Genomic DNA, 11547 nt, shown 5'->3' with positions numbered 1-11547 from the left:
TTGGTAGGAGGGTGGACAGAACTATATTGGTTGTTGGGAACAGCCTGTGCCAGTTTTGACACTCTTCTCACTGCCTCAGATACATTTTCACCTTTGGCATGAAGGTGGTTTGTGCCAGTGTGGATGATGATGTTGTCAGGGGTGTCAATCCTGGTCTGACTGAGTAGCTGCATTTCACTGTCAGTTGTAGGACACCAGAACTTTTACACCTGGTGTCTAGGGAATCATCTTTCCTGGACTAAGAACTTCTCTCTCTGAGTGTTAGTAGAACAGTAAAAGGCTACCTGTGTTGCGTGTGTATAACGCTGGTGTAAGTGATGTCATCAAGGGATACCCAAGGCCTTGTCCAGTGTAAAGGGAGACAGAGAGAGAGGAGAGTGGTGGATAACACAGAAATCTTATCAACTAGCCTGATAACTTCTATACTAGGTATGGAGGGAGGGAGAGAAGAGGAGAAGAGATGAGTTGGATGTATCTGCCAGCTCTGAGATCAGAGGCTTGTTTTTGTTTTGTATTGTCACTTGCTCGCAAGCCAGCGTGCAACTGTGTGTTGTGTGGATGACTGTGTGTGTGTCTATGCTGGGTTTTTGCCCTGTGTCAATGTCCAGAGAGGTAAATGAAAATGGATGGATTGATTAGAAGAGCTAACAGTATGAGTAACGTGTCTAATTATCATGTAGACCCTGGGCTGCTACAGCTATGATGGATTCCTGCACTCTCAAGGACAATCCCCTACCGTTCGGAAGTGTGTATAACGCATGTATCGTCTCTGGTGTCTGTGTTTCTGTGTTTGTGTTTGTCATCCCCTCTCTCTCCTGTGTAAAGCGGATGCTTACTGTGATTGATGGTATGTTAAATGTGTGTGGCCCTGGGAGTCCAACACCTTGGTGTTCTGGTTGAGACACCCTCAGTAAATCATCTGGCTGAATAAACCTCACTGAGCTGTCCTGCTCGCTGTCATTAATTCAACGACTCGTGGGTAAAGCAGAGAAAACACAGTTAACGCCTAGCTATAAATCAGCAGGAATAACAGCATACACACACGCATGCACACACACACACGCACACACACACACACACACACACACACACACACACACACACACACACACACACACACACACACACACACACAAACACACAGACAGCACATGCATCTGCACTCCATTACACACACAAAGTAAAAGCACTGCCTACATTACAAATGTCACGCAATTCCTTCTGATTCTGGTACTGAGGCTCAAACCCAGGATCTCTGCCATGCTAGCACACAAGACTGCCCTCCCAAAGCTTCTGATTCTGGTACTGAGGCTCAAACCCAGGATCTCTGCCATGCTAGCACACATGACTGCCCTGCCAAAGCTTCTGATTCTGTTACTGAAGCTCAAACCCAGGATCTCTGCCATGCTAGCACACATGACTGCCCTGCCAAAGCTTCTGATTCTGTTACTGAAGCTCAAACCCAGGATCTCTGCCATGCTAGCACACATGACTGCCCTGCCAAAGCTTCTGATTCTGTTACTGAAGCTCAAACCCAGGATCTCTGCCATGCTAGCACACAAGACTGCCCTCCCAAAGCTTCTGATTCTGTTACTGAAGCTCAAACCCAGGATCTCTGCCATGCTAGCACACATGACTGCCCTGCCAAAGCTTCTGATTCTGTTACTGAAGCTCAAACCCAGGATCTCTGCCATGCTGCACACATGACTGCCCTGCCAAAGCTTCTGATTCTGGTACTGAAGCTCAAACCCAGGATCTCTGCCATGCTAGCACACAAGACTGCCCTGCCAAAGCTTCTGATTCTGGTACTGAAGCTCAAACCCAGGATCTCTGCCATGCTAGCACACATGACTGCCCTCCCAAAGCTTCTTGCCAGTCAGCACCACAGACAGTGCAAGTGGGGACAATTCAGGCTGAGGAGTGAGTTCCACACATCCAGCCAGCTCATTTTCAACTGCAGTCCCTTGGCAGGTTATTAAAAATAATGAAAATGTCAACACAGACAGACAATGAGCAGCGAATGACAAGCAACACTTTTTATTTGGGATTTTATTAACCCCCCTCTTCACATATCTGGTTTGTTCTTTTACAGCTTTTCTGCTACATATACATACATTCCACCTACTCATTTGACATACATGGTACTTTTATATAAGCAGTCACATGACAATAATACAATACCAAGCATCAGCTCTTTAATCCCACCCCTCAGCCACTCTCAGCCCATCCCACCTATCACCATAGACCTCAGCTCTTTAATCCCACCCCTCAGCCACTCTCAGCCCATCCCACCTATCACCATAGACCTCAGCTCTTTAATCCCACCCCCTCAGCCACTCTCAGCCCATCCCACCTATCACCATAGACATCAGCTCTTTAATCCCACCCCCTCAGCCACTCTCAGCCCATCCCACCTATCGCCATAGACCTCAGCTCTTTAATCCCACCCCTCAGCCACTCTCAGCCCATCCCACCTATCACCATAGACCTCAGCTCTTTAATCCCACCCCATCAGCCACTCTCAGCCCATCCCACCTATCGCCATAGACCTCAGCTCTTTAATCCCACCCCCTCAGCCACTCTCAGCCCATCCCACCTATCACCATAGACCTCAGCTCTTTAATCCCACCCCTCAGCCACTCTCAGCCCATCCCACCTATCGCCATAGACCACCCTCATTTGGTTTCCATGTGCCATATATATATTTTTCAATTGTGGTGTGATGTTTCACATACATTTTGAACCTTTCTAATCGGTATCCACAGATCCACAGATTGAAAGATGAAACCCTTTCCTACCAGTATTATTATAATATTTATTGACTGACTATGGCTTTCCAGATCGCCCAACACTGCTACCACTGCAGCTAGCACTGCGATGCAGTGCCTTAGACAACTGCGCAACTCGGAAGGGCAGCTCGTGCTTTCTGAGGATGTTACAATGGTGTTGGCTATTGGACTCTTTATCAAGCACCTTGAGAGCATGTTTGTAGAAAGACTGAATCGGTTTCAATATTGTACAGCAAGCTTGGGCCCAACAACAGGTAACTGCCAAAATATAGGAAACACCAACATAAAGTGTCTTAGTCGGGCATTGTGCCACCACGAGCCAGAACAGCTTCAATGCACCTTGGCATAGTTTCTACAAGTGTCTTAGTAGGGAGTTGGACCACCACAAACCAGAACAGCTTCAATGCACCTTGGCATAGATTCTACAAGTGTCTTAGTAGGGAGTTGGGCCACCACGAGCCACCAGAACCGCTTCAATGCACCTTGGCATGGATTCTACAAGTATCTTAGTAGGGCATTGTGCCACCACGAGCCAGAACAGCTTCAATGCACCTTGGCATAGATTCTACAAGTATCTTAGTAGGGCATTGTGCCACCACGAGCCAGAACAGCTTCAATGCACCTTGGCATAGATTCTACAAGTATCTTAGTAGGGCATTGTGCCACCACGAGCCACCAGAACCGCTTCAATGCACCTTGGCATGGATTCTACAAGTATCTTAGTAGGGCATTGTGCCACCACGAGCCACCAGAACCGCTTCAATGCACCTTGGCATAGATTCTACAATACTTATTTTCCACCATAATTTGCAAATAAATTCATAAAAAATCCTAGAATGTGATTTTCTTGATTATTTTTTCTCATTTTGTCTGTCATAGTTGAAGTGTACCTATGATGATAATTACAGGCCTCTCTCATCTTTTTAAGTGGGAGAACTTGCACAATTGGTGGCTGACTAAATGCTTTTTTTCCCCACTGTACTTTGTATCCCTCATTTGCTCCTTTATTTTGGCAGTTACCTGTAGTCAAGCAGTAGGGGAGAAGGGTAGGTTGAGCCATTTTATACATTCAGAATCACTCCATCATTCTTTCTAACAAAGATATATACATATATTTCAGGATGTTGTGTATCCCTGGAAATAATCAGAATTCATGTAAACATTACAGTTTTGAAAACATAGCTTGTCCAAAGAAAGTGGTCTCTTGGCACCACCCAGGTGTGGTGTAGCTTGAGCCACAGGACAGGGTAAGTTGAGCCACTGTCCGTACGGCATGGAAAATTATCACTACCTTTCTGAAACCATGTCTTGAGAGATTGTAATCAGCGATCCCCATGTGCTACACCTGTTCTAACAGTCTCTCTCCATCTCTCTTTCTTCCCTCCCCGCTCTCCCTCCAGGTCGTGCATTGCTGAGGTTGAACGGGGAGAAGTTGGAGAGGATGGGCATCGTCCAGGAGACACTGAGACAGGAGGTTCTACAGCAGGTCCTTCAGCTACAAGTCAGAGAAGAGGTCCGCAACCTGCAACTGCTCAGCAGAGGTGAGGTGAGGTGAGGTGAGGTGAGGTGAGGTGAGGTGAGGTGAGGTGAGGTGAGTGAGTGAGTGAGTGAGTGAGTGAGTGAGTGAGTGAGTGAGTGAGTGAGTGAGTGAGTGAGTGAGTGAGTGAGTGAGTGAGTGAGTGAGTGAGTGAGTGAGTGAGTGAGTGATCCATCCATCCACCTGCATTCCCCTGGTCAGACTGTCATGGAAAGATGTGCTTAATGTTTTTTTCCACATGGTGAATGTCTGTAGCCAGATCTGTCCAATGCCGGACATTGTACACAGAGGGAGGTTCTACTGAGCTAGCATATGGAATGTTTTAAGATGGTCATGTATCACTTAGCTATTTGCTTGTGAATTTTAGGAACCCTGTAGGTATAAAACAAATGAATATTGAACTTAGCCTTTACTACTATAGCCCATAGAAATGCATTGAATTACACATTAAGCTTTACTACTATAGCCCATAGAAATGCATTGAATTACACATTCATAATTAGCAAAATAGACAGTGAAAAAATTAAACATAAGGAATACGGTTTTGAAGTGTCTGTCCTATATCTAGGAGATATAAGAAAGCTCAGGAAATATTTGTGTTTTTTGGACACATTTAACCCCCTTTTTGTGTTGGCACGAAGCTACCTTAATACTTCCACTCATTTTTTAAACTGGTACCAGGTTACCTTCAGACGAGTCCCCTGACACTTGTCGGGGTCGTTGAGCAAAACAGAGAATATCTTCGTGGTCGTGAGAATCTCATCTTTCCTTAGAGTGTAACCGTTCGGATGCTACAGATGTTTTCATGAGAAGACCGATTTTGGGGACGTCTCATGGTCTTAGAAACCCAGCTGTAGCTCGGCACTTTCACTGCAGATGCGGAATGGTCCGTCCATTTGTTATAATGGACGGACCAGGGCGCAGTGTGATCGGAGTTCCACATCTTTATTAATGTCACACCCTGGTCGAAATATATTATGTTTATTCTTCATTTATTCGGTCAGGCCAGGGTGAGACATGGGTTATTGTGGTGTGTTTTTGTCTTGGGGTTTTGTGGGATGTCTAGCGTTAGTCTATGGCTGCCTGAGGCGGTTCTTAATCAGAGTCAGGTGATTATCGTTGTCTCTGATTGGGAACCATATTTAGGCAGCCATATTCTTTTTGTGTTTCGTGGGTGATTGTCCTTAGTGTCCTTGTTCCTGTCTCTATGTTAGTTTTACACTAGTATAGGCTGTTTCGGTTTTCGTTACGTTCTTTTTGTTTTTGTAGTATTTGTATTGATTCGTGTTTTACGTTTTTTCATTAAACATGGATCGCAATCTACACGCTGCATTTTGGTCCGACTCTCCTTCGCCTACAGAAAACCGTTACAATTAACAGTGAAACTTCTCAACAAAAACAACAAGCAACGAAACGTGAAGTAACGTAGTGCAACAAGCACATACACAAACAATATCCCACAAAGCAGGTGGGAACAAGGACACCTTAAGGATGATCCCCAATTAGAGACAACAATAATCAGCTGCCTCTAATTGGGAACCATACTCAATCCCCAACATAGAAATAAATCAACTAGAACACCCCCAAGTCACGCCGTGACCTACAACACCATAGAGAACCAAGGGCTCTCTATGGTCAGGGCGTGACAAAGGCTGACATAGGCTAATGTGGTGGGATTGAGACGCAGCCCATGCAAACAGATATCTCTATCTTAAACTGACACATTTTGATGGGGATTTATTTGTTATGTTACTTAGATTGACTCACAGGTGTGTCAATAGACTCTTAATTAATGAGAGAAAATAAGGGGGAGAAGGAGCAAGACAGAGAGAGAGAGAGATACAGGGGGAGAGAAGGAGCAAGACAGAGACAGAGAGATACAGGGGGAGAGAAGGAGCAAGACAGAGAGAGAGGGAGGGAGACAGAGAATGATATACAGGGGATAGAAGGAGCAAGACAGAGACAGAGAGAGATACAGGGGGAGAGAAGGAGCAAGACAGAGAGAGTGGGAGACATAGAGAGATATACAGGGGAAGAGATACAGGGGATAGAAGGAGCAAGACAGAGACAGAGAGAGATACAGGGGGAGAGAAGGAGCAAGACAGAGAGAGTGGGAGACATAGAGAGATATACAGGGGAAGAGATACAGGGGAGAGAAGGAGCAAGACATAGACAGAGAGAGATACAGGGGGAGAGAAGGAGCAAGACAGAGAGAGTGGGAGACATAGAGAGATATACAGGGGAAGAGATACAGGGGATAGAAGGAGCAAGACAGAGACAGAGAGAGATACAGGGGATAGAAGGAGCAAGACAGAGAGAGAGGGAGACAGAGAGAGAGATATACAGAGAAAGACAGGGGAGAGAAGGAGCACGACAGAGAGATAGGGAGACAGACAGAGAGAGATACAGAGAAAGACAGGGGAGAGAAGGAGCAAGACAGAGATAGAGGGAGATACAGGGAAAGAGAAGGAGCAAGACAGAGAGAGAGGGAGACAGAGAGAGAGATAGAGGGGGAGAGAAGGAGCAAGACAGAGACAGAGGGAAACAGAGCGAGAGAGATACAGGGGGAGAGAAGGAGCAAGACAAAGACAGAGGGAAACAGAGAGAGAGATACAGGGGAAGAGATGCAGGGGGAGAGAAGGAGCAAGACCGAGAGAGAGGGAAACAGAGAGAGAGAGATATACAGGGGAAGATAAGCAGGAGGAGAGAAGGAGCAAGACAGAGAGAGAGGGAGACAGAGAGAGAGAGATACAGGGGAAGAGAAGGAGCAAGACAGAGACAGAGGGAAACAGAGAGAGAGAGATATAGGGGAAGAGAAGGAGCAAGACAGAGAGAGGAAAACAGAGAGAGAGATACAGGGGAAGAGATACAGGGGGAGAAAAGGAGCAAGACAGAGAGAGATACAGGGGGAGAGAAGGAGCAAGACACAGAGAGAGAGAGATACAGGGGGAGAGAAAGAGCAAGACAGAGAGAGAGGGAGATACAGAGAAAGACAGGGGGAGAGAAGGAGCAAGACAGAGAGAGATACAGAGGGAGAGAAGGAGCACGACAGAGAGAGAGGGAGACAGAGAGAGAGATATACAGGGGAAGAGATGCAGGGGGAGAGAAGGAGCAAGACAGAGAGAGACAGAGAGAGAGAGAGAGATACAGAGAAAGACAGGGGGAGAGTTAAAATGCTGTGTCAGACATTTCTATTAATTTCCAGTTCAACAGGCATTGACTGTGTCCTATCAGAGAGCTAATTGAGTGGCCTCATAAAACACCTGATAACCAAGCTGTGTGGTTGGGAGGAGAGGTGAGGGAGAGAGGTGGTGGAAGGATGTAGAGAGGAGAGGAGATGAAAAAGTAGGTGAGGGAGTAGGTGAGGGAGGGGTGATTAAGGGGCAGGGGTTGAAGATAGTGAGTGTTGGGATGAGGACGGGATAAAGTGGAGGGTGGGAAGTCGAGTGTGGGAGGTTTAACAGAGGATTTCTGCCTGGCGACTCGTATCATACACTGTAATTTCAGATTCATCTGACAGAAATGAACATGATATTTAACATGGATTGCTGTGTTACTTAAAGAGAGGTTGTTTTTAAGGTACAAGGGTTTGACTAAATGGATCTAGCTTGGGGTTTGTTTACACTACTGAGGCTCTTTCTTGTTTTTAGATTTGACCTCCAGTGTTTTTTAAATGTCTGTCTCTGTCTCTCTCTCTCTCTGTCTCACACTCTCTTCTGCTTCTGTCACCTTTTCTGTCTTCCTGCTTTTAACTTCTATTTCTCTCCAGACCTTTACCACCAAGTGTGCAGGGTAGAGGTTTGTAAACAAAAGCACTGAGTAAACGTTGTGTGTTTGATTCAATGTTCTTCCACGGGTTTGCGTCCCCTGGCTACCAGCCTCTGGACTCTTCCAGCAGCAGCAGAGGAATCCCTCTGTGGGGGGTTCAGACACTCATAACAACACTTTAATCACCCTGAGCACAGACCCCTATAACTTCTATTGGGTCATTCCATGAAAAGAGGGTCTTTTGCATCCCTTTGAAATTTGAAGTAGAAATTGTGCACCAATATTGAATTTTAAAACCTTATCATATTAAATGAAGTGCCCTTTAATATAGTCCACATGGAGAATTCAATAAATAATTTATCATATGAATGAAGGGTTGCAAAAGTGCCAAAATTCAACATATTATCATATGTTCTGATGTTCCGTGTCCAAGTGGAGTTCTGTTCACAGTTCCGTGAGCTGCCTGTCTGTCTGCGCGCTCAACAGAACTGCAGGTGAAATGTAAATTCACTGAGGCAGAAAGCATGACAGGCTCAGCAATTAAAAAAGAACATTTTTACTCAAACACAAATTTTCTCCGGAACCCCTTCGTCTGCCTCTCTGCTTTCTCTCTCCTCTCTTCTCCCTGGTCTCTGATGTGTTTATATCAGAGAGAAATTACCTCTTTACCTGAAAAATCTCAAGACACCCCCTCAATCCCGTCTGCCTTTCTGTCTCTACCTGCTAACCCAGTCTCTCCCTGTGTCTATCTCAGGGTGTTTCATTCCAATGCCATGTTAGATTTGGCCATGTCTTAGAGACAGGTGGCTGTTACTCTCTCCATATCAGGGGAGGGATAACTGTTACTCTCTCCATATCAGGGGAGGGATAACTGTTACTCTCTCCATATCAGGGGAGGGATAACTGTTACTCTCTCCATATCAGGGGAGGGATAACTGTTACTCTCTCCATATCAGGGGAGGGATAACTGTTACTCTCTCCATATCAGGGGAGGGATAACTGTTACTCTCCTCCATATCCATATCAGGGAGGGATAACTGTTACTCTCTCCATATCAGGGGAGGGATAACTGTTACTCTCTCCATATCAGGGGAGGATAACTGTTACTCTCTCCATATCAGGGGAGGGATAACTGTTACTCTCTCCATATCAGGGGAGGGATAACTGTTACTCTCTCCATATCAGGGGAGGGATAACTCAAACTGTTACTCTCTCCATATCAGGGGAGGGATAACTCAAACTGTTACTCTCTCCATATCAGGGGAGGGATAACTGTTACTCTCTCCATATCAGGGGAGGGATAACTGTTACTCTCTCCATATCAGGGGAGGGATAACTCAAACTGGGGAGGGATAACTGTTACTCTCTCCATATCAGGGGAGGGATAACTGTTACTCTCTCCATATCAGGGGAGGGATAACTGTTACTCTCTCCATATCAGGGGAGGGATAACTGTTACTCTCTCCATATCAGGGGAGGGATAACTCAAACTGTTACTCTCTCCATATCAGGGGAGGGATAACTGTTACTCTCCATATCAGGGGAGGGATAACTGTTACTCTCTCCATATCAGGAGAGGGATAACTGTTACTCTCTCCATATCAGGGGAGGGGATAACTGTTACTCTCTCCATATTACTGTTCTCTCCATATCAGGGGAGGGATAACTGTTACTCTCTCCATATCAGGGGAGGGATAACTGTTACTCTCTCCATATCAGGGAGGGATAACTGTTACTCTCTCCATATCAGGGGAGGGATAACTGTTACTCTCTCCATATCAGGGGAGGGATAACTGTTACTCTCTCCATATCAGGGGAGGGATAACTGTTACTCTCTCCATATCAGGGGAGGGATAACTGTTACTCTCTCCATATCAGGGAGGGATAACTGTTACTCTCTCCATATCAGGGGAGGATAATCAAACTGTTACTCTCTCCATATCAGGGGAGGGATAACTGTTACTCTCTCCATATCAGGGAGGGATAACTGTTACTCTCTCCATATCAGGGGAGGGATAACTGTTACTCTCTCCATATCAGGGGAGGGATAACTGTTACTCTCTCCATATCAGGGATAACTGGAGGGATAACTGTTACTCTCTCCATATCAGGGGAGGGATAACTGTTACTCTCCATATCAGGGAGGGATAACTCTCTCCATATCAAACTGTTACTCTCTCCATATCAGGGGAGGGACTCTCTCCATATCAGGGGAGGGATAACTGTTACTCTCTCCATATCAGGGGAGGGATAACTGTTACTCTCTCCATATCAGGGGAGGGATAATAACTGTTACTCTCTCCATATCAGGGAGGGATAACTCACTGTTACTCTCTCCATATCAGGGAGGGATAACTGTTACTCTCTCCATATCCATATCAGGGGAGGGATAACTGTTACTCTCTCCATATCAGGGAGGGATAACTGTTACTCTCTCCATATCAGGGGAGGGATAACTGATCCAATCTGTTACTCTCTCCATATCAGGGAGGGATAACTGTTACTCTCTCCATATCAGGGGAGGGATAACTGTTACTCTCTCCATATCAGGGGAGGATAACTGTTACTCTCTCCATATCAGGAGGGATAACTGTTACTCTCTCCATATCAGGGGAGGGATAACTGTTACTCTCTCCATATCAGGGGAGGGATAACTGTTACTCTCTCCATATCAGGGAGGGATAACTCAAACTGTTACTCTCTCCATATCAGGGGAGGGATAACTGTTACTCTCTCCATATCAGGGGAGGATAACTGGGGAGGGATAACTCAAACTGTTACTCTCTCCATATCAGGGGAGGGATAACTGTTACTCTCTCCATATCAGGGGAGGGATAACTGTTACTCTCCATATCAGGGGAGGGATAACTGTTACTCTCCATATCAGGGGAGGGATAACTGTTACTCTCTCCATATCAGGAGGATAACTGTTACTGTTCTCTCCATATCAGGGGAGGGATAATAACTGTTACTCTCTCCATATCAGGGGAGGGATAACTGTTACTCTCTCCATATCAGGAGGGATAACTGTTACTCTCTCCATATCAGGGAGGGATAACTGTTACTCTCTCCATATCAGGAGGATAACTGTTACTCTCTCCATATCAGGGGAGGGATAACTGTTACTCTCTCCATATCAGGGGAGGGATAACTGTTACTCTCCTCCATATCAGGGGAGGGATAACTGTTACTCTCTCCATATCAGGGGAGGGATAACTGTTACTCTCTCCATATCAGGGGAGGGATAACTGTTACTCTCTCCATATCAGGGGAGGGATAACTGTTACTCTCTCCATATCAGGGGAGGGATAACTGTTACTCTCTCCATATCAGGGGAGGGATAACTGTTACATATCAGGAGGGATAACTGTTACTCTCTCCATATCAGGGAGGGATAACTGTTACTCTCTCCATATCAGGGGAGGGGATCCATATCAGGGAGGGATAACTGTT

At 45.8% G+C, this 11547-nt stretch overlaps 1 protein-coding gene across 1 annotated transcript in view; it reads left to right on the top strand.

The window, feature by feature from the left end:
- LOC135559083 (sterile alpha motif domain-containing protein 10-like) overlaps window positions 1–11547 on the top strand; it is a 125343-nt gene that overhangs the window by 108951 nt on the left and 4845 nt on the right. The window contains exon 4 of the mRNA XM_064993450.1: window positions 4190–4330. Within this exon, the coding sequence (XP_064849522.1) occupies window positions 4190–4330 (141 nt within the window). The remainder of the gene's footprint in view (window positions 1–4189; window positions 4331–11547) is intronic.

This window comes from Oncorhynchus masou, chromosome 17, assembly GCF_036934945.1.
Source record: "Oncorhynchus masou masou isolate Uvic2021 chromosome 17, UVic_Omas_1.1, whole genome shotgun sequence".
NCBI lineage: Eukaryota > Metazoa > Chordata > Actinopteri > Salmoniformes > Salmonidae > Oncorhynchus > Oncorhynchus masou.
This window is presented reverse-complemented; position numbering and strand designations above follow the sequence as displayed.